The 23,938-nt window shown below is 41.2% G+C and overlaps 1 protein-coding gene and 1 long non-coding RNA gene across 3 annotated transcripts; both read right to left on the bottom strand.

Moving 5' to 3' along the window:
• Nucleotides 1–2,818: 2,818 nt before the first annotated feature.
• Nucleotides 2,819–10,478, bottom strand: LOC131907448 (uncharacterized). Of its 2 annotated transcripts, none has more exons than XR_009378406.1 (3): nucleotides 9,451–10,478; nucleotides 3,726–3,885; nucleotides 2,819–3,113 (listed from the first exon to the last, which is right to left on the bottom strand). It is a non-coding gene; the product is annotated as an uncharacterized LOC131907448 (long non-coding RNA). The 2 variants fall into 2 exon arrangements; XR_009378405.1 differs by lacking the exon at nucleotides 9,451–10,478 and adding an exon at nucleotides 3,977–6,461.
• Nucleotides 10,479–12,003: 1,525 nt separating this feature from the next.
• LOC131906511 (C-type lectin domain family 2 member D2-like) lies at nucleotides 12,004–22,578 on the bottom strand. The gene is made up of 6 exons (XM_059257127.1): nucleotides 22,453–22,578; nucleotides 16,448–16,588; nucleotides 13,724–13,908; nucleotides 13,038–13,178; nucleotides 12,532–12,755; nucleotides 12,004–12,121 (listed from the first exon to the last, which is right to left on the bottom strand). The coding sequence occupies exons 1-6, from the start codon at nucleotides 22,544–22,546 to the stop codon at nucleotides 12,004–12,006; spliced, it is 903 nt and encodes a 300-aa protein (XP_059113110.1). The 5' UTR covers nucleotides 22,547–22,578.
• Nucleotides 22,579–23,938: the final 1,360 nt, after the last annotated feature.

Raw genomic sequence — 23,938 nt, 5'->3', positions numbered from 1 at the left:
ACACAGAGAGAGATGTATAAATGTTTTATAATATAGTAAATGGAATATAACATTATGTTTTATAGGCTGGGTGTGATAATAATAGTTTAATAGGCTGGGTGCAGTGGTGCATGCCTTTCCTCTCAGCACCTGAGAGGCAGAAGCAGAAAGATCTCTATGAGTTTGAGGCTAACCTGGTCTACATATCGAGTTCTAGGCCAGCCAAGGGTACATAGTGAGATCCTGTCTCCAAAAGAAAAAACACAGCAACGAAACAAACCCAGTTTTATATTAGTGCTCTAACTTAAAAGTAAAATCCCAATGAGGGGCAGACAGAAGAGATGGCTCAGTGGTTAAGAGCACTGGCTGCACTTGCAGAGGACACAGATTTGGTTTCCAACACTTCATGGAGGCCAACAACCATCCCTAACTCAAGTTCCAAGGCATCTGGTACCATCTTCTGACCTATGCAGGCATCATGTGTGCACATGGTACACATACATACATGAAGGCAAACACTCATACTCAATAAAATGAAATAAATAAATCTTAAAATGCATAAATAAGCTTAGAACAATGACAACATGAATCTCTATTACAGGTCTGAAGGCCTGAAGTTCAGAAGAGATCTTATTGGACTAATATTTACAGTAGGGCCTTGTTCCTTTTGGAGGGTTAAGGGCAAACTCTTCCTAAAGACTGCCTGCTTTCCATGGCAAGGTCCCTGTCCTCCATCTTTGGAACCAACAGTGTAGCATCTTTAACCTTTCCTCTGATGCCCTGTCATCTCTATTGAGGAACCCCATGATTAGGTTAGAACAGAGAGATTTAAAAGCATCTCTCTGTCTCAAGGTCTTTACTTCACTCACATCTGAAAAGGACATTTCACTGTGTAAGGTACTCAGGACACAGGATGGGGGTTAGGACACGTATGTCTTTGGAACCATTGCTCTTGTAACTACACATGTATGAATTTAAACAACCATGAGGCTTCAAGGGTCATATTGAATATAGCCAGTTTTTGCTCCAAAAGCTGTGGCCTTTGCCTCATAAAACGCTGTCCTTTATGCTCCTCATTCGTCCAGTCTCTCTACCATGTCAGGTTGTCAAAAGCAAAGTGTCCAAGGGCAGTAAGGCAGAGTAAATTGTGGTTAATAATTTTCACGATGTTTTGTTATTTTTTGTATCTTTTCAACACAGTTTTTGTGAATCATCACTCAAATATGTGTCCAGGACTTTTCTATAATGCATGGACCCAAGAATCAACCTTGTCCCTTGAACAACCACGGTAAACTCTCTGGTCCACTAACCTGAACTGGGGTGTGCTTGTTTCTTTAGTTCACAGCTACCCACTCTATCTGGGAAGAATAGAAATAGACTTCTGGGGAAGATGTTGCCTCACTGTTTAAGGTGAAATTGATGGGAAATGTGTTTTCTTTTGGGAGATTGTAAGTATGTCTCAGCTTTATGAATAGGAAGAAATAGAAATGTGATAGAAACCATTCAGTACATAAGCATTAACCTTAAATTTGTAAGGACTAACTACTTTAAATGCACAGAACAGAACGGTGAATTGAGGCTCCACCCACACAAAGAACTACAGGCAATTAAGTAATGCCTAGGGGAAAGAGCACACCAATTGTTTATCCAGTGCCAAATGGTAGGGCCTGAAAACACACATGCAAGTAACATTATACAGACTGAGGACGTTCTCTTTAGAAATATGTGTATGCTTGCATGCAGTAACAAGTAATGCAAAATAGGCATTAATTTGAAAGATAGCAAGCAAGGAGGAAGTGCTGATATAGGAGGGTTTAAAGGGAGTATTAGGAAGGGAGAAATGTAAATATAATCTCAAAAACTTAAGTTTATTTGAATTGTAATTGGTTTAACCATTTTATTTTCATTTTTATTTATTTATTTGACTTGTCTTTATTGAAAGTGGATTTTTTATTTAGTATATTCTAATTTCAGTTTCCCTCCTGCCCCAACTCTTTCCAGATCCTTCCTTCTCCTACCCACTCAAATCCATAGCTTTCTTTCTCTCTCTCATTATAAAACAAACAGGAATATAAAAAAAATAAATGAATTTAATAAGGTAAAACAGAAAAAAAAAAGACAGAATAGGATACAACAAAGAGAAAAAAACTAAAAACACAAGAAACAAGTACAGATGCAGAAACACACATTTGCATACATAGAAATCTCATAAAAACACAAAATCAGAAACCATAACAAATAACCAAAAGACCTGTAAGTTTAAAAAAAATTTATACAGGCCAACTACTATCAGACAAAAACACCTCCTATAATACTTGAAGGTTCTTTTGTGAGAGCCATCTACTGCTGGGCATGGGTACTAGTCTTAAATGTGGTCTGTGTGCCCTGTAAGACTCCAATGGAGAAAAATAATATTACTTTTGTGAGTGGATATAAAATTAGAAATAGCTTCTAGATTGGGGATGGGACCTTGTGTCCACTTCCCCTCTCTGCACTGGCTCCCCATCCTGGCTTAGACTCATGCACACCCTTTGCATGATGCTACAGTCTCTAAGCTCATGTGTGCATCAGTACTGTGGATTCCAGACGGTCTTGTTTCCTTGGTGTCTTCCATTCCCACTGGCTCTTACACTCTTTCTGTGCCCTCTTCTGCAGTGTTGACTGAGCCTCAAAGGGAGGGATTTGATGGAGACATTCCACTTAGGGTTGAGTGTTCCACAGTCCCTCTGTTTCTAAACACTATTCAGTTTTGAATCTCTGTATTTGTTCTATTTACCACACAGGGTTAGTCTTCTATGATAATGCTTGAGCAAGACACTGATCTATGAGTACAGCAGGGTGTCATTAGGAGACATTTTATTGCTGTGTTCCTTTAGCAAAACAATGGTATCTGTTTTTCCTCTAGGTCCATGGCCTAACTAATCTCAAAGTCTTGGCCACCTGAACTTGGGTTCCATCTCATGGAGTTGGCCTTAAATTCAATCGGATATTGGTTGGCTACTCGGGCATTATTACACCAGTTTATCTTGCAGGCTGGTCACCATTGTTGATCCAAGGGTTTGTTTCTGAGTTGATGTTCATCTCTGGTAGCATGGACAGTTGTAAGAGGCCAGCTCCCACCTTTTAAAGGGTTTCTATGAGGAGGAGAGAGGGATAAGAAAATATCAGATAGAAAGATGGACATTGACGATGAGAAGACAGACAGAAACACAGGATAGCTTAGGGAGGACCTGGGTCAATACCCAATGGCCCCTTCTGCCTCTTCAAAAGGGCTTTTTATAACAATGCCAAGGGGTGGGGCAAAAGACCTCCCCTTTGCTAAATCAAAACACACTGCACAGTCAAGTGCAGTCCCTTCTTAACACCTGGTAACGTCACCCATGGTCAAATCATTCCCCTATGCAGCCCTGCTGAGTAAAGCAAGCTCAGATCTCACTAGGAAACTTCTGTGGGTCTCCACAGATAGTACTATCCAGTACCATGAATGCTAGTCCATTTAGGTAAAGGCTGTAGGTAGGCACCAGCTGCACTTCTCCATGTTCAGTGAGTTATGTAGGTGTTGTCTTCAACAATTGGGCCTTACCGTCAGTTTGTAGAGAGCAACCAATAACCTTAGCTATAGCCTGAGTTATTTGGGGGTTTTCCAGAGGCCCCTTTGGCCAAAAACTTGATTAGATGTTATTGGTGAAATTATTAAGGCCACTCCACATAGTTAAAAGGGAGGTTTATTTTGTGGGGTAACTTACAAGTGAATGGATAGTTTACAGGGTCTGGGAAAGGCGTGGCTCAGTCCGGCAGTATTCTCTGGAGAACTCTGTTCAGTCTACCTCCAGCGTCCAGGGCCCAGGAACCAAGAGAACCCATGCATCTGGATCTCGGGTCTTCAGGCCCCTCTCTTGGCCCCGCCTTGTAGGCGTGACAGTTACCGAAGAATCAATGGGGGTTGGAACTTCCAGATCAAAGCTGGAATGGCTACCCACCACAAGATGTAACTCACTGGAGGTTCATTTGGTGACAGATGTCTAGTTGGGGCTTAGCCTCTCCAGTGATTTGTTTATTCCATTTAGATTTCTTTCATAAATAAATATATTTTAAGAAGCTTCTACTGTAACAGGCTTCAACACATCTCTTCGAATAGCCCTTGGTTTTATCTCTTCCACCCCATAATCCTTTCCTTATTCCTCTCTCCCAGTCCCTCTCCCAGTTTGAACTTCCCAATACAGTCCACACTCCACTGTCCATCTCTAAAGCATTTATTCTAATTCCCTTTCCTAGGAAAAAAGCTTCCCTCTCCTATAGTCCCTTACTCTACACCTGGCCTTTGTAGTTATGTGGAATGTAACCTGCTTATTGAGAACTTTACAGCTAATATCCAATGTAAGTGACTATATACCATATTTGTCTTTTGGGGTCTGGGTCACCTCATTCAGGAAAATTTTCTTTTTCTAGCTCCATCCATTTGCCAGTGAATTTCATGGTTTTTCTTTTTTTAAAATACCTGAGTAATATTCTGTTGTGTAAATATACCACATTTTTCTGACCCAGTTGTCTGTTGATGGACATCTAGGCTATTTCCAGTTTCTGGCTGTGATTAATAGAGCAGCAATGAACATGGTTGAGAAGTGTCTCTCTTGTAGGATGTAGTCTTTTGAGTATATTCCAAAGAATGGTATATCTGAATTTTGGAGTAAATCTATTCCCAGATTGTCAAGGATCTGCCACATTGATCTTCCACTAACAACTGATGAGTGCTCACTTATGCCACATCCTCACCAGCATGAGCTGTTATTTCTTTTATTGATCTTGGCCATTCTGACTGTTATAAAAGAATCTCAATGTAGTTTTCATTTGCATTACCCTGATAACTAAGGATATTGAATGTTCCTTTAAGTGTTTCTCAGCCACTTGTGTTCATCTTTTGAAACTCTCTGGTTAGATGTATACAACATTTTTAATTGGGTTATTTATTTGCTGTCCTGTTTTTCAAGTCCTATATATATTTTAAATATTAGCAATGTGTGGATGGAGGTATTTTACTCTTTTGGAGGGCCTGCCACCCAGCTCACAAAAAAATCATACATCGAGGCTTATTCTTAGTTATGAATGCCTGGCCTTAGCTTGGCTTAGATTCTAGCCAGCTTTCCTTAAATTAACCCATCTATCTTTTGCCTCTGGGCTTTTCACATTCTCTAACTTCTGTATACCTTACACTTACTCCATGGCTTGCTGTGTAGTTGGGTGGCTGGCCACCAGAGTACTTCTCTAGCTCTTAGATCTCAGCTCTCTCCTCCCAGTTTTCTCCTTCCATATACACTCTCTGCCTGCCAGCCCCACCTATCATTTCTCCTACCTTGCTATTGGTCATTCAGTTCTTTATCAGACCATCAAGTATTTTAGAGAGGCACAGTAACACGTTTACAGAGTTAAGCAAATGCAACATAAGTAAAAGTAACACACACTTAAAATATTCTACTACATTTTCCCTTTTGTCTAAATAAAAATAAAGGTTTTAATTGTAACATAGTATAACTATATACAATAAAAACAGTTACCAAGTAAGAAATAATTTACAATATTCAGTCCATTTGTAGTTAGCATATTCAAAAAAATAATGCATTACCTATCCTATTTTAGTTAATCCAAAGTTTTATATCTAATTTATTTTTTATCATAACAAAGAAAAATTGCAACTATAACTACCTAGTCTTCAACTCCATCAAAGGCCCAGAAGAATGAAATATTATCTAACAACAGAGACATTTGGCTGCCTGGACAGTCACCCAAAGTTCCTCTGCAATACTGGGGCATCTATCTTCAGCTTACAGGCCTAGAGTATCCGGCAGACTTTTCAATGAAGCAGGAATTTTGGACTGTCCTGCCTTGTTTGTGCAAAGTTCATCAGACACTTTCCTCTGTGTCCTGCAGAATGTCTAGAAGACTCTTCTGTGAAGCAGGAATTTCTAAGGACTGTCCTCCTTGTTTTGGCAAAGTTCAACAGTCACTTTTCCTCTGTGTCCTGTCTAGTCTGCACAGCACATTGTCAGCAGTCAAAGGCAAGAACAGTTTCTTTACCTAACCATTCTGGCTAGTCTTGCCACAATGAAAGCAAACTTCATAAGGAGTTTCTTCAATACCCATCATCTTCTCGGAAGTAAATTGGTACTACCACCAACAGATGTGTCTCATTGTCCTGAAAAACCCTAAGTTAACAAAACATTTTAAATGCCACACTCTGTAGGTCTTTGAAAGGTTTGAAGACCATCTTTCTATCTATCTAAAATGTATGTCTATATAATCTGGAAAGCATACCTAACATATCTATAAATTTAATTGTTATAAATGACTAACCACTAACCTATTTTTCCTGATTATTCTATATAGTTTATAATAACAGCTTTCAAAAACTAGAATTTCACCCTATATTTTTACATAAACTGCATAGGTACAATACCTTAAGCAAAAATAGAAATATATATACAATATAATATAACAAAAATAACATTAAAATTTTATCAGTATACAAAAATTCTTTAAGCAAGAGTAGGACCATAATATACAGTGTAACAAAAATAACTTTAAATTTGAGTCAATATTCTATACTCACCTAAATGATAACAAACATCCATAACCCACCAAATAACCAAAGACCACCCACCCCATCTCTCGGGAATGTGGGTGTAGTATTCTCCATACTTCTTCCTGCTGTCTGTGAATGAAGTATCTTTAGGGTCCCAAAGAGAAAATTTGAGATAATGACCAAGTACTGAGAAGACCAACAGTAACCTTTGCTGATAGATGCCACCTGTCAAGTGTCAGGAGGTCTCCCCTGATCAAATCTGATCCATATTAACCCTGAAAAAATCCACAGCCTCTCATCTCATGTGGGAACAAAACTCCAAAGCATTTTTGATGTCCATTTGGCAAATATATTTTTTAAAGTTAAGACATTTCTAAAATATCTAGGTTGGTTCAATTTAGCAGTCCAGTTCCCAATCCCATAGCATGACTAGGACTGAAATAGCAGCTTTGGATGCTGGCTCCACCCACCTCAGCTTTCAAATATGGCGGAACTACATTTACCTCCAGCTCAGGGGGAACCATGCAGTGGATCTTTGCTTCCATCCAGCAGCATGTATCCCAAAAACCTTTTCTTTCTTTCCTTATTTTTTTTTGTCTGTACTAGCAAAAGCTATATACACCATTCACCATGCTGCATGGTTTGCAGACACCACTTTGTACAGTGGCAGGAATCTGCAATGCTGTACTCCAACCCATGCACTGTGAATCCACCTTAGTAGCTCAAGTCCACATGCCACAGTATCTCTGTACCTAGGTGTCTCTATATCTCGACCCACATGAGACATGAAGTAAAACCTTGTTTTTGGCTCCATTATTCTGTTTTTAGAAGCCCTTTTTAAACTCTTTTAGGCCTTATGGAAATTCAAGAGCCCCAAATTGGTACACCAAATGTAGCTGAAAGTTTCTCCATCCTGCCTGGTCCCATGTTCCTCTGGTCTGGTGGTCCTGCAGTCATTTATAAAATAATCACTCAGAAGCTTATATTAATTGTAACTGCTCAGCCATTAGCTCAGGCTTATTACTGACTAGCTCTTATGCCTAAATTAACCCATAATTCTTTTTTTTTTTTTTTTGGTTTTTCGAGACAGGGTTTCTCTGTGTAGCTTTGCGCCTCTCCTGGAACTCACTTGGTAGCCCAGGCTGGCCTCGAACTCACAGAGATCCGCCTGGCTCTGCCTCCCGAGTGCTGGGATTAAAGGCGTGCGCCACCACCGCCCGGCCTAACCCATAATTCTTATCTATGTTTAGCCATGTGGCTTAGTACCTTTTCTCAGTTCTGCCTTGTCATCTTGCTTCCTCTGTGTCAGGCTGGCAACTCCTGACTCCTCTCCTCTTCCCAGCATTCTCCTAGGCTGCTAGCCCCACCTATACTTCCTGCCTAGCAACTGGCCAATCAGCATTGTATTTATCAACCAATCAGAGCAACACCACAACAACATCCCACAGCAGAACTCTCCAGTCCAGGAGCCTGACTGTCTTTAAAAAATGTTCTATTACTAATTGTATAAATTGTGCCCATGATCCTGAAATGTATATACTATCAAACAATCTCTATATGTACTTCTGACAATTGTTCTGATATGTAAATCTTGCTATGTATACAATGAGACCAATTGATACTGCCCTCTCAGAACCAAAATGGTTTATAATTTCTTTGGTTACAAGTTTAAGATATAAGACAACTTCAACTACAGCTTTGGTCCTACAGATGTACACCACTAATTCAGGTATACTCTTTATCTAACAATGCTTCATTAAAATACAGACTAATCAAATTAATACAATTATTCAAAGATTAGTAGATTAAAATTAATGTTCTAAACTATTCTGTTTTGATAACTCATAATCATAATATTTAGACACACTTAACCACATCATATCATGCTAACTAATGATAGATTTTTATATTACTCCTCTGCCTTGCTATAGATCAAAGGTATTCTGAGACCATATGCAACTACACCTACAAGGTGTTTACACTAGTTCTCAGCTTACCATCAATATAGATTATTGATTATTAATTATAAATATAAACTATTGATTCATTATAAATATTGGTTATTGATATAATTTTAATTACATGTCTATAAATTATTGATTCTTATTACTTTCAATATCATTACAATATTACGTATTCTTCCAATCATCTTTAGACTTGTAATTTATCCACATTACTCGCTGCCCGAAGAGAGATTTACATGCTTCCTTTTTTATTAAATGAAAAAGGGGGAGGTGTTGGAGGCCGTGCGGGTATATAGCAGGTGACAGCTAGTGTTCAGCAGGCCTACCCACCAGACAAATGATTCCTTGACTGTAAATGACTGGTTGCTTCTGTCTTGCAATATTTCTCATGTGCCACTATATCTCTTTCCTAAAAACAGCTATGGGTGTTCTCCCCAATGTTTGTGTATTTATCTTGTGAATATATTCTATCTACTGGGCACACATACAGCTGTGGATAGTCAGGAAGATGACTTCTACTTAAGATGATAATTCTGATGAATAGATTCTACTAGGATATGCTTCATAACTAGATCTATTATCCCACAAGGACTGTAAGACACTTAAGAGCCTGCTTTGTTCCTTAAACTCAGACTAACATAAGAAAACAACAATTTCGACCCAGTCTACGATAAGCTAAATACATTTCACTGATTTGAAACTTCAGAGCAGTTTCAAACTAGACTGAATATTTCTGTAAATGGATCATAAATTCAAAACTTTACAGATATGCACAAGGTCAGAGTCGAGATGTCTAACCAAGGTTTTCGTTTTTCTTTTCTTTTTTTTTTTTTCTTCATTTATTAAGACAGGGTTTCTCTGTGTAGCTTTGGAGCCTGTCACAGAACTTACTCTGTAGACCAAGCTGGCCTCGAACTCATAGATATCTACCTGCCTCTGCCTCCCAAGTGCTGGTTATTAACACAAAGACTCAAATACTATGTCAATTCTTCACTTGCCAAGTCTGATGATAAAGACCTGACTCCCTGTGTAGATCTCTCAGCAGCCTGTCTCACCAGGCACTGTGCCCTGGCCTCAGGTCACAGTTGATACACAAGGAATCTTGGAACATTGAGTTGCCATGGTTGCAGTGTTTACTCAAGGAATGTGCTATGACCTTCAGAGGTAGCTATGTAACTCCTTTTGTTATTGAAAAAGGCCTCCTGAAAAATATGTATATAGCTGTGCAGAACAGAGGAGAACTAGAAAGAATTAGAACTTAGAAGGAATTAGAACTAGGAAGAATTAAAGCTGTAAACAAAATTAGAGCTGAAGAAGAATAAAGAGCATGACCTGAACAGATCGTGTGTGAAGTTATTATAGAAATCTTTCTATCCTCACTCTTGAGAATCTTCTCTGAGTTACTCTGGGTAGTGGCTTGGGAGCTAGATTCAAAGGCAGCTAAAATCAACATGGCCAGAGGCAGCAACAAGAACCGCAGACACCTACATGGGCCCCAGTGGCAGGATGGACCACAGATATCAACATAACCTCAGTATGCAGCATAGATCACCGACATAACACTGCCTTCAGCAGAAGCATGAACAATGAACATCTACATGGCCTCAGACAGCAGTTAAGGTCAAGGATATCCACTTGTCTTCTGGAGGAAGTATGGACCAAGAATATCAACATGGTCTAAGATTGAATCACAGATCAGGGACAACAACATGGCCTCTATTGGCAACAAAGACCAAAGATATCAGACAATGCCTAGAGTGGTAGCTCAGACCAGGGGCACCAACATGGGCTCCAATGGCAACATAGACTGCAGGCATCAACAAAGGCCTCTGGCAGTAGCACAAATCACTAACATCAGCATGGCCCCCAATAGCATCATGAACAAGGGATGCCAACATGACTTGATGTCAACTTTGGCAGCACAGAACATGGACCAAACCATGAATATCAACATGGCCACCAGTGGTAGCATAGACCACAGAGGCCAACAGGGCCCGTACTGGTAACAGGAACCATGCTAATCAACATGGGCCCCACAGCATCTCAGACTGTGGACAGGAGCATGACCTCAGGGAGCAGCACAGACCATGAACATCAACACAGCCCGAGGCAGGAACACAGACTAGGGACATCCATATGGTCTCCAGTAACAACATGCTCCATGGGTATCAACACAGCCTGCAGCTGCTGACAGAACCTTGACACCAGAAGAGCCCCAGCTGTAGCACGGACCACATAAAGCACCATGGAGTCTGGTGGCAGCACACATCACAGAGATTTTTTGAGAAGGCCCAATCCAGAAAATGAACCATTCTCCATCTTGGACATCCCACCATTGCTCAGAGTCAGGGTGGTCGTGGAGCTGGGTAGTGCATTAGGAGACAGAGCCTGTGAGAGACCCAGGCTGCTGCTTACAACTCTGCCAGTGCCAGGTTTCCTGAGGAGGCTCAACTCAGAAAATGAACTGATCTCCATCACAGACATCCTGATGTTGCTCAGAGCCAGGGTAATTGTAGACTATCACTGAGACTGGTCTGGGATATCCTGTGGTTGCCCAGAGACAGGGTGATTGTAGACTATCACTGAGACTGGTCTGGGATATCCTGCTGTTACCCAGAGACAGGGTGATCTTTCGGCTGGGCAGGGTATCTGAGGCAGGATCCACTACAGCTCCAGGCCTCTGCACATCTCTCTGTCCTTGGTGAAGGCCGTACTGCTGACTCAGTAGGTATGATCATTGTACCTGTGGCCTGAGGGCAGCTCCACAGCAGTGGTGTCTCAAGTTGGAACCAAGAACCCACTCTAAGAACCACCATCTTCAATTGATCTTCAAATATTTTTTAAAGGGTTCTGATAACAGATATTCCAGACATGCCAGGGCACATTTACCGGAGATACAACCATTCTCTCTGACACTCTTCCCTGATTTTCTAACAGCAGGACACCACTCTGGCTTTGGCTTGGGGTGCAGAGGCTGAGGCGTTGGTGTGTGAGGCTCCTCCTTGGTGGCTGCAGACCAGTGATGTGGCCTGGTGCAGGATACCCAGAGCTGTGGGGGAAGGGTGCAGGAGGAAGCCTCCCCCTCCAGCCCTCTACAGGAGCCATGTGTGCTGCAGCCATCTTGGCTCAATCCTGTCCTCCCTTCATTTTTTTAAGGTCTCAGTCATTCAAAGGAAGAACTAATGGAAAAAATTTCATATCTGGTCATAAAACTGGAGGTCACTAATGCTGACAGGATTGCTATTCACGTTTAAGATATGAGTACCAACTCATACCAAAGCACTGAATTTAATTTAGAGTCTCTCCTAGACTCCCAAATACCCATAAGTATAGTTGTCTATGATAGTTTCATCTTGGATATCACCACAGATTATGAATTGATTTTGATAATTTTAGAAGATAAAGAATTGAATCAGTGACTGTAGATAACATGTTACAGGTCTCTCATGATTGCTTTGACACAATCTATGAAACTTCTGGGCACTATAAAGTATAGTTCTTGGGCATGCTGCAAATCCACTTCCTAGTCGTTCGTTCCCTGCCACTGCTGACTTTCTCATCAATCAGGTAGACACATTCTCCTTCTCCTCGGATGTCAACCCTAAAACAAAAAACAAACAAAATTTCTGCAGAGTCTGCCATTGCATTCACTCCTGCAGTGATAGCTCACTCGTCTCCACTGCTTATTTATAACATGGATCACATAAAGGCAGAGCCCAGGAGGAATCACCAGCACAAGATTTACACCTAGTGACTTTTGCATTCTCAGGGTTCGATTTGATGACCAGACCTTTGTCATTCATCCATGTTGAACCCTGTACTGTGTGTACAAAGCATTGACTGGTGCTTGCTGCCATGTTCAAGTGAACTTCAGCCATGGGTAACACCACAGGGTGATCATCAATCCTATCTTGAAGTATTTTTCACATGTATAAAAGTGGGAGAAAATGCAAAACTTAGTAAATTGCTGAAAGGTCTTTAATGATGGACATGACTGGGGCTGTGTTTCACCGTTCCAGTGAAATGGGTCTGTTCAAAATGGCTATGCTCACATCCAAGAGCTGTCTGGGGTGCTCTTTGATGTGAGACTTGAGAGGAGGTTCCCAAAGCCCCTGGAGTCTCTGCTTCTGTGACAGGTGCTGCTGTGTAAACTGCTGTCTGACAAGTCTTACCCCAGCTGTTCTGCAGTGGCTTCCTGGGGTTCCAGAGCCCTTAGTAGCCATCAGCAGTTCTGTCTACATCCCACAAAGACAGTCATCAGCAAGGAAAGATTTTCAAGTGGTGATAGCACAAAACATCTACCCCAAGTGCCACCATTATCCTAAAGATTTGGAGTAAAACAACACTAAGTAAATCCAGCGGATTTAAATTTTTCTGGATGTGGACTTTACTGGAGATTGTGGCATGTACCACCAACCTACCCCCAGGGCACACCTCCAGCCTAAAGGTTTATGTTTCCAGTACAACTGGCTCCACATGACACTGCCTTTCATCTCTCATAGCCACAACTCACACACATCACAACACAAGAAAAGAGGTCCGAAATCATACAAGTTGTTATATTTAGTGTTGTCTGTCCACCTCCAAGAATGCTTCGATGACTTCCTGTGCAGGCCAATCCAGCGGGCAGAATCATTCTTGTGTCTCTTTAGGAAATCCTGTCATAAAACACAGAAAGCAAATACATGTGTCTCTCAGCTTCAGATGACCATGGAGTCTCTGTCCTACAGCCTCCTCTCAGGATGGCAGCATATTCAAACTCAGGATAATTGACTAAATAAACCTCAATTCTTAGTGGATGCATTTTACTACCATAAGCAATATTACACTGACAACCACCCACCCTTCTGCGGCTGAGCAAGTCCCTTGTTAAGCCTGTGTTCGCAATTATTAATAGTTGTCACCTTAAGTATGTAACACCTGCCAGCTTGCACAAAGACTGACATGACCACCATGTCTCTCAGTCAAATATATGTCTGGTCATGCATGTTGACTATTAGCATTACAGGACAGAATACCTTTGGAATGTCTCAGGGCTACAGACAGATGTATTACCATCACAAATGGACCATACTAACATGTGCCCATGTCCCTCAATGCCTAGGGTAGGAACCTTCCTCATGCCTCAGCTTTAAGCTCTCTATTTCAAGGCAATACACATTCAACAGAACAAACAACAAACCAATTCCTGATAATTGCTTACCAGCTCCTCCAGGCTGTCAAATCGAGCTAGATGGGCCTTTAGCTTCATGCAGGAGGTCTGGCTGGATGTCCAGTTATTTGTGACTTCAGAAAAATAAAAACATTTACTTCCAAATCCAAACCAGTCTCTTGGGCAATTGGCATGGCCAGCTCCAGGGTTTGTAGTACTTGTTTTTTTCTTTATTACTAGAATATACAAAATGCAGTGACATATCATAAATAAATATTTCCATGAATTGTCTCTTTGGCTAACCACCCAATCTCAGTTGATATGTGTGTTTGAACTGTAGCTTTCATTACTGATCACTAAGAGACTCTTCCTAGCATGGTAGTCTCCAATCAAGAGCCTTCATGTGGGACTCTAAGGAAATGTTTTTCTTTTCTTCTTTCTATTTACAGTTTGGGGATAGAATCTCTCTATGTCCTCCTGCCTGGTCCAGATCTCACTCTGTGGACTGTACTTGTCTAGATTTTATAGTATTCCTCCTGGCTGTGCCTCTTAAGTACAGTGACTAAAGACACCAATACCCTGCATAAAAACATAGGTCCTTAAAACATTAGGACTGTCCCTGATTGCTGGAATCCTACAGGTTCCTTTCCTATATTCCTCCTTCACATCCTCATTTTGTAATGAGAAAATAAAGAAAACTCCTCACTTCTCTGAATTTAACTATGGATAAATACCAGCATGCAAAACATGACATGGTCAAAATAGGGTTTTGATACCAAAACTTTGATCAAAGATTTCCTCTTATCATGTACACATACATTAAATCCATATGAAAATATACTGGCTATCATTAGAGGCTGTCAGAACAGCAATCATCAAGAAATCTCACAACAAATGTCAGAACTCTGGTCAAAAATTGGGACACTTATTCACTGCTGGAGAAAGTATAAACTTATACATCCAGTGTGTAGTCTCCTTTAAAAGTTACAAATAGACCTTTTGTGACTTTGCCATACTCCTGGGCAAATATCGAGACAACACCACATCATAACAAAGAGAAACTTGTACATCCATGCTTATTAATAGCTCCCCTAACAAAATGAACCTGACCTAGATGCCCATCAACTGATTAACAGATCATGAAAATGAATTACATGTACAAACACAATGTTATTCAGACACAACGAAAAATGAAAGTTGCAGCAAAGTGGAGGACCTAGAAAATATAATATTAAATAAGGTCACACAAACTCAGAAAAAGACCCCATGCACTCCCCCATAAGCTTATCCTAGCCCATAATGTACAGTGTAAACAGCTGTGAGTGTGGGCATAGTGTAACACGGAGAACAAGGAAGAGTAGTGTAAGGTGAAGAGGAAGGACAGGATGCAGCAAAGGGCACATAAGCCATGAATAGGGTTATAAAGAGCATTGTTTTTCTAGTTTCAACTTTGCTGGGTTTTTTTTATAATTTGTGGCTGATAAGTGTATAAAAATGTAAATACAGTGAAAGTCTAAAACCATGACCAAAGTTCCTAGACTTCAGAATGTCTACTCTAACTGTGTGGAAGTTCAATGAGATAGACAGGATTTGGGAATTAGCAAGTGTTGGAGTATCTATATTGATGGAGCTATGTGATATGTTCATTTGTGGGTCTATTATATTAAAGTGATTGTGTGTGTGTGTGTGTGTGTGTGTGTGTGTGTGTTGTGTGTGTGTAATAAGCCCTGAATGTGTGTGTGCCTGTGTGTGTAAGAAACCCTGAATGCAGCAAGTTTTTAGAGGGCTGCTTAGAAAAATAAAGACATTTTTCTTTCATAATTTTGTTTTTTTTCTTCCTTTAACAGATAAGAACGAATGCATGGCTCTTTGAAGGGCTATTGAGCCTAGATACAAGTGATTTGATAAGAAATATTAAATACTAGAAATAACCACACACACACACACACACACACACACACACTTATTTTAGTGTAGGACAATTTGTTGCAGCTGTTCCCTGTTCTCATAGGCAGGACCATGAGGGTTAAATGAAAGGGACAAATACAACAGAAAATGAAGGTGACTGTATCTTCTTTTTATCAGACCCTTTTCATAGCTCCATAATAGTTTAGGTTACACTGAATAAGTGTTCTTAGCAAACATTTGTCCTAGTTTAGACTTGTATATTATTCATTGACATGGTTAAAGTTGATTTTATAAAACAATATCATGAATGATTTACTGTAGCTATGGCAGGAAAGTGATACAAGTTTTATCACATTATTCAGAATAGTCTAACAATGATAACTTGGGAATCACCTATTTCTGGAACATTCTATTTAATATTTTCAGACCATGGTTGAAGATGTTAACCGAAACCATGAGTCATGGTTGGGGTGGTGGTTCTGGACCTTCCCCAACCACACTGCTCTTCACTCCTCTCACTTCCCTTAGCTGCAGCAGCCTCCTTGAGGCTACTCCTTTGGGTTTTCTTTTCCTTGTTCTCTGCCTTCAATTGGTCTCCCAGGTAGACACTTGTCTCCTGAATCTCTCCAGAGCTTGCTGAACGCCATCTTCCCAGGGATGCTGAGCCTGGCCTCCTGTGCACACCACAGCCTGTGCTGTTCCTTCACTGCATCTTCCTGCTAGACCCCAAGTTCCCAGAGAACAGGAATTTCCAGTGAGTTTTCTCCCAAGCCCTTCCCACAGCGCCTGGCTCACAGTGGTCAGTAAGTCTAAGTGACGATGAGGATGTGGACAGAATGCTGCAGAATCTGGGGATGAGTCACTCACCTGACAATGACAAAGCAAAGAGAAATGCAATTACAGCTACAGCAACCACAACGATGATGATGATCACTGCAGACCAGCGGGGACGCTTAACAGGAAACACAGAGTCGATGATTCCGTGAAATTTTCCTTGGAGCTTTTTACCTGTAAAATATGAATATAAGAATGCCCACTTCTTAAGAAAAACAAAAGAAACTTACAACAAAAACCCACTTTACAACTGCCCACAAGTACCTGAAAGGACACTGCAAACCCCTTTCAGAGAAGGTCCTGGTCCATAAAGGATGCCATGGTGGAAAGAAGACTAGAGAGAATGGAAACAGAACCTTGACCAGGGTCTTCCAGTTCCTGAACTAAGTGTGAATCATCAAATCAAGAAACAAAAGGAGTGAGGAGCAGTGAGAAGCAACAACAAAAACAGTCAGCTGGATTTCTCTCCATAAAGTGTTCTGATTAGAAGGAGGAACAGACACATTAGGGGGGGAAATCAGTGTAATTAGACCTATGAACAAACTGAGAGAAGAGGAAAAATAGAAATATCTCAATAAACACACCAAAAGTGTGTAAAAATTAGGAATCAGAGGAACTTCCTCAACCCTACAAAAGTTATCCATTAAAAACAAAACAATAAATCCAACTGCAGTCTGCTTGATTCCCAAGGCTGCAGTTGAGAATTCTTTCCCAACAATCAGGAGCAGGAGTAGGATGTCTGCTCACTACTCCAGGATGACTTTTCAGAGGAGGGCCTCACCAGGGCAAAGAAATAGGGTCATGTGGCTGGAGAATGGCTCACCATTTAAGATCACTTGCTTCTCTTCCAGAGGATACAGGTTCATTCCTAGCACCTACAAGATAGCTTTCAACTGTGCAGAACTTGAGTTCCAGGAAACACATCACCCTTTTCTAGCTTCTGTAGGCACCAGACACACATGTGATAAACAAATGTGTGGGAAAAACAGCCATACACATAAAATAAGTTTCTTAAAGAAAGGTAGAATATTTGTACTTCTTGAAAACAGATGAAAGTGTTTCTCTTCACAGATGACATGGTCCTATCTGCATAAAAATTCTAACAGCTCTACAAAAGACTACTGGATGTAAAAAATGAGTTTACAAAGCTGCAGGACACAATGTCAGCATGGCAAAGTTAGTTGCATCTTACTGTCAAAAGGAAGTTAACGTCTAATACAGCACCATTTACAGTAATGCCAAAAACCATAAAATTATACATCTAAAAAAAGTTCATAATCAGCATAACAAAAACTACATGTAAAATTATGAAGAAATCAGGACAGAGCTGGAGAGTTAGCTCAGTGCTTAAGAATACTTGTTGCTCTTGCAGAGGACCTGGGTTTGATTCCAGCACCCACATGATAGCTTACAACCATCTATAATTCCAGTTTCAGAAATCTAACACCGTTTCGTGACCATGGTTGGAACTAGGAATGCATGTGATGCTAGATATTTATGCAGGCAAAACACTCATATGCATAAATTTTTTAAAATTAAAAAAAAAAGAAATCAAGGAAGTTCTAAACATATAACTGTTGTGGGGTATTTGTTCCCACTGACACTCCAAGACTATCAATAAAGCATATCATTGAATCATGGGCAGAGCTAGTGACTAGCTGACCAGAATTAGCCATGGATGTTTTGTAGGACCCAAGATACATTATATATAAAGAGAGACACAGGAAGGGGCTAAAAAAGATTCCCAGGCCATTTTGTGTTGGGGAAGGCAAGAGACAGGAGGTCATTGGTCGCTTCTCCACTGCTTCTCTGATCAATCAGGTTTTTACCCTATTACCTAACTCCCATGTTTTACTCAATAAAAGAACAATATAAGGAAATGCTTACATAATAAACTGGAACACTAAATATTGCTCATATGTCTACAATTGCTGAGCAAGTTTATATGTGCAACAGTTTCACTTCCTGGAGGGTGACTGCCTTCAGAAAAAAATTCATAGCACCAGATTATATGAAAGCTACTATGAGAAATAAAAAGAAACTAGAAGAGTCCTAAATAATTCTGAAAAAGAAGGGTCGAATTCAGAGATCATTTTGCCTAACCTCATGACTTACGAAAACAGGAATAAATAAATAGCACCACAGTTGGTGCTAGCAACACAGTATATACTAGAACAATACAGCAGAAAAAAAAAAGACTCCGGAAATTATATCAAACACACATGGTCAACAGATATTTAACAGAGATGTACAGTTGTTATGGCAGGGAAAAGGTGCCGTCACTCCAGTATGTGCTACCTAAACATCCTGGGGCCTGTCTGCTAAAAACAAGACACAAGATGGACTATAGACCCAAGCACAAAGCTTAATATTGTAAAGTCATTTGATTCCCTAAAAAGTGGGGGGAATGTCTGTGAACTTGTCTTGACCAAAAATCATCTTAGATTCAAGAGAAATTTGACTGTTTATATAACAGGAGGTTGATGAATTAGATGTTGATGTGACTCTAACTCCTTTCTTTTAGAAAGGCAAAATTGTGCAGCCACTATGAAACTGCAGGAACTGCACAATATAATGATGTGCCCCCATCCTGCCCACATATCCCCATACTGAAAGGAAAGACTGCATTTAAGTTTTAACAACAAAAAAAAGAAACCTCTATATGTATATTTGTAGCAGCTTTAAGGATCACTGTTAAAAAAAAAAAATCAGCATTTGCAATCATCCAAATGTCCCAAAGCTGATGACAAGTTAAACAAACCCTCTCAACAAAAGAAACAAGTTACCAAAGCTGATGACAAGTTAAACAAACCCTCTCAACAAAAGAAACAAGTTACCAAAGCTGATGACAAGTTAAACAAACCCTCTCAACAAAAGAAACAAGTTACCAAAGCTGATGACAAGTTAAACAAACCCTCTCAACAAAAGAACCAAGTTGGACCACAAGCCTGCACTTCCCTTTTTCTCATATAACTTTACCAGGCTTTGTCCCAAGGCTTCTGATTCAAAAGTCCATAAACTAAACTTATCAGGTTTAAGCAAGCTTAAAGGCAGTGAGCCACAGGAAACTGTCTCCTTCCTGATTATTTGAAAAGAAACTCAAACTGCTATGACGTGCCTCCTTCTCTCACTTCTCTACAAGCTTCCTGCCAGATTTTCTTAACTTCTTTGTGTAACATTTGATTATGTGGTGCTTGTGTACTTCAGAATTCAGAGCACTGCTCCTGTGCAGGTGGTGCTGTGGACAGTCTCTTAGATCTAGCCAGCAGTGTGTCTGACTCACTATTGATAGACACTGCACTGTCTGAACAGCAGAATGTAATACTGCGATGACATGAAAGAAGTCAAATGTGAAGTCTCTGCTTCAGGGATCCATTTTGTGACATTCTGGAAAAGTAAGTGTGTAAGGGCTGGGGACAGAGGTACAGAGTGTCTGCAACAGGGAATGGAGAAGTTGGAGTGGGGTAGGGGGCAGGGGGTCTATATATCCTTTATAAAGTATTGTCTTCGATTTATTTTATTTGTATGAGTGTTTTGTCTGTGTGTATGTGCATATGTGTACTACATGCATGCCTAGTGTTGGGGGTTCTGAAGAGTGTGTTAGATCCCTGGAATTGGAGTTAGGGGTGAGTGTGTGAGCCACCATATAGATGCTGGGAAATCAAATCCAGTCCTCTGTAAAAGCAATAAATGTTCTTAATGGTTGAGCCAACTCTCCAGCCCCTACAAATCTTGACAAAGAATGCATGATTATATGTTTTCAAAAGTGATGAAAATGTACATCAAGTGAATTAATTTTACTGAACGCAAATTATACTTTTTACAAAGTTTCCACTGACTTTAACCATTGCTTTTTGCTCGGTTTCACACATCTAAAATATCAGGAAGCTTCGCCCATCAACAATGGAGGAGAGGATATGTAGGATTGGAAGGCTTTAAGCACTAAACTGTGGCCTTTGGATTTGGGGTCCACACAAAACTCTCGACCTACATTCTTTCCAGTTATAGAAAGATATAGAAAGTAGCATGATAATTCTCACATGCTCATTTCCAGCTCCAGCTCTTCTCAGCATGTGAGCAATCTGGTTTCCCCGGGTTCTACTCCTCATAGCTCCTCACACTCCCTACAGAAAGTAAATCTTGGGAGATTTCTAAACTCCTTCATATTTTGAATACATAGACTTCCTTATGATTACTAGTTTTACATCCTACTTTAAAAACCAATCTTTCCAAACCCAAGAAAATAATATAAACTCCTGTCTGATTTTAGCTAGTTCTCTCAAACTAACAAGCAGTGTTAGGCTTCAATGCCTGACTAATTTCTCTCAACATGTCACCCAGGTCCACCCATGTTGTCACTAAAGAGGACACCCTCTCTTATTGGTGTGTAGTATTCCACTATATATGGGAGTTGATGAATTTTGTATCCTCAGTTATTGGATATCTTTGCCGCCAATTAATAAGCCAATCAAGCCGAATTAGTAAATCTAGGTTTAATCTGAGCAGAGCAAAGCATCTCCTTAGCAGCCATTGGGTAGCCTGTAGGTATGATCCTGAGCAGCCCCAGGAGGGATTGACTCTAGAGGGGCTTTCTGAGGGGAGGGGCTGCTACCTGGCTGGCTTTCTGAGGGGGTGGGGTCTTCTGGAAAGGGAGGAGTAGGACCACAGCATGGAATGCTCCACCACCGCCACCGCCCCCAGGTGGAGATTCCCCAACAGGAGTATGGATCACAATTTTCCTCATTTATTCACTGATAGATATGTTCCATGTTCTTGCTAATATGAACAGTCTTATAATACACAATCGCATACAAATATCTCTTGGGGGAGGTAGAGAGGAAGTAGACATTATTTACTATAAAGTGGTGTCCATCTGGTGTTTAAAGGCACAGTAGGATGAGTACAATTCACAATAACATATAATGTTTCTAAAAATAGCTGAGGGTTTCAATATATTCACCATAATGAAACAAGAAACGTGTGTAAATTTTAATGTGCCAATCAAAAAACACATCCTACTCTGTGTTGGAATTCCCAGCCACCCTTCATCTATATGACCGCACATGCGCAGTTCAGTAGCAAAACAAGGTGCCTTATGTCCTATGTTAATCTGTGCGCTGCCTTATCATGCAATGTGCACGTGTGTGGTGTAGCTCCCTAAGCCCATATGCTCATGTGCAGGGGAATCCATAAGAAGCAGGACACAGACCCCTCCTGCTCTTCTTCCTTCTCTTTCCTCTGTCTCTCTCTGTCTCTCTGTCTCTGTCTCTGTCTCTCTCTCTCTGTTTCTCTCTCTCTCTCTCTCTCTCTCTCTCTCTCTCTCTCTCTCTCTCTCTCTCTCTCTCTCTTTTTCCTGGTCACACTATCTTCTGACCCTCCCCTCTCCCTTCTAATAAAACTCAGCTCTGATAAAGGATTTTGTCGTGACTCCTGACTTTTCCTTGCAGAGTAAAAGCACCTCATTAAAACCAACACTCTGGCCCTGAACTGTTAGAACTGGTTCACCAACAGAGCCCCCACTGGCAGGAGAAAAAGCTTGCCAGGTTTTGTTTTAAGCCGCCCTCGGCTTTGTCTCAGGCCTGGAAGGTGATGAAGAAGGCCGCCATCTTGGGAGTTCACCATCTGTATTGCTTAGTCATGGGCTCTCTTACGGCCTTCATGGCATTTATCTAACCCCTAATCCCACAGAAATACTTGGCTTACTAGAGAAACAGTAGGATTACTCATGGGCTTTCTCTTTTGGTATTGGTCAGAGGAGGTGAAACTGTTACAGAGGCTGCAGTGGGTTTGATGTGTTCCGGAGAGCTGGGTCCCCAGGCAGCAGAGGAGAAGGTGCAAGTGTTAGAGAAACGGATGGGTTCCAGAGAGCAGGGTCCACAGGCAGCAGACGGCACCTTTCACCTAAGTCAGTTTGTTTAAGGACGTTGCCCACTGCTGTGAGGACTTGGCTGCCATTTTCAACCCACAGAAAAGTCTGAAGAAGGAAGGAAATCTTTACTTTGGTAACTTTTCCAAGCACCGTAAGTGCTCTGACTTACCCAGAGGAGTATGTGACTTGCTGGCACCTGGAGGGCCTAGACACAACTCAAAGTCAGGGGCAGCAGTAGACACCGACACTTCTGGCTCTCCCATAAGCAGGGTGGGTTCTTCAGTCTGTTTAAGGGTCCTGGGTAGGTGTGAAGAACCAAAGCACCCCCATTTCGAGCAAGCCTCTCACCCCAGCATGAAACAGGCCTGAGTTTCAAAATTCTCAGAGCTGCTGACATGGGTCCCAGGACAAATCAGGATGTTTGAAGAGCCATCTGGTAGCAACTGATTAACCACAGAATGCCCCAATTCCGGAGATGGTCAAAGTACAAAGTCAGGATGTTTGAAAGACTATCTGGTAATAATTGATTAACCACAGAATGCCCCAATGCCAGAGGTAGTCTATAAAGTTTGACCAACAACCGGTTTAAACTACAAAGTAAGATAACACAAATTCTGGAAAGCCCCTAAAACTTGAGCCAATCAGAATTGTACCCGTACTAGAGCCCCTAACAGATGTAACCTTGTGGCTTTTCCCTTTAAAAACTGAGCTTGTGGGCACCTCCTCCAGCCTCTACTAAGTTGGATGGCTCGACAAGGTCCCTGCTGCGCAGCTTGAACTACTTCAACAACCCTTGCTTTTGCATTTCGGTGAGTTCCTGTCTCTGGTAGTCTCTTGGGGGTCTCGCACTCAGGGCACAACAGGTGTGGAGGAGAGGCTCCATAGGTGTGCACTGGATGGCCCAGGACAGGGCCCAGGGATTCGAGGGAGGCCTGGTTAGATTGCCTTCCTGTTCACTTTGTTCCCCACCTCCAAGACTGTGTTTCCCACCACCACAGCAGGGGGCCTGTCCACCTAGAGGAACTTGGCCTGATCTCCTGAGGCTGCCACTAGACCCCTGAGCTAACAATAATTGTGAACTCTGTTTTCCAAGAACTATTCTATTCCTAAACAAAAATATGAAAGTGGAGGTGGAGCCATGGCTAGGAGGTGGAGAGCACTTGCTGCCCTTGGAGAGAGAGGACTCAGTTCATTTCCAGCACCCACAGGGTGGCTCACAACTGTCTAAGTCCAGTTCCAGGGGATTCAATACCTTCTTCTGACCTCTGTGAGCACCAGGCACGCATGTGGTGCTCTAACAGGCAGGCAAAACTCCCCTACACATAAAATAAAATAAAACTTTAAAAAATTAACAGGAAATGGATCTAAAGAATGAGTTCTAAACGTTTTTCAAAATGCAAGGATACAGTTTTAAAGTAGAAGTCTCCAGTGTCCTTTTCCCATCATTTACCATAAAGTAAAACAGCAGATGGATTTGCAGGTGGGATCGATCTCCCAGCCCCTCCCTACTGAAAAACCTGGGATATAACAATAGGAACAGAAGGACTGAGATTGTTCCCTGATGGCCCGGGAGTATGCAGGTGCCCTAAGGAAGGAGGAGAATTTCTGACACCCCAGAGGTCTGGGGAAAAGGCTTAAGGGGAAGGGGGGGGGGG

The sequence above is a fragment of the Peromyscus eremicus genome, chromosome 3 (genome assembly GCF_949786415.1).
Source record: "Peromyscus eremicus chromosome 3, PerEre_H2_v1, whole genome shotgun sequence".
NCBI lineage: Eukaryota > Metazoa > Chordata > Mammalia > Rodentia > Cricetidae > Peromyscus > Peromyscus eremicus.
The sequence above is the reverse complement of the archived record's forward strand: the minus strand, read 5'-3'. Positions and strand labels throughout refer to the sequence as shown.

Excerpts from the sequence above, each read along its gene's own strand:
- LOC131906511 (XM_059257127.1), bottom strand. The coding sequence starts at position 22,546 with ATGGGAGAGCCAGAAGTGTCGGTGTCTACTGCTGCCCCTGACTTTGAG. Across the intron at positions 16,589-22,452 it reads CAAGTCACATACTCCTCTGG|GTAAAAAGCTCCAAGGAAAA; the intron begins GTAAGTCAGAGC and ends CATATTTTACAG. Across the intron at positions 13,909-16,447 it reads CTTTGCTTTGTCATTGTCAG|TAATAAAGAAAAAAACAAGT; the intron begins GTGAGTGACTCA and ends TGTATATTCTAG.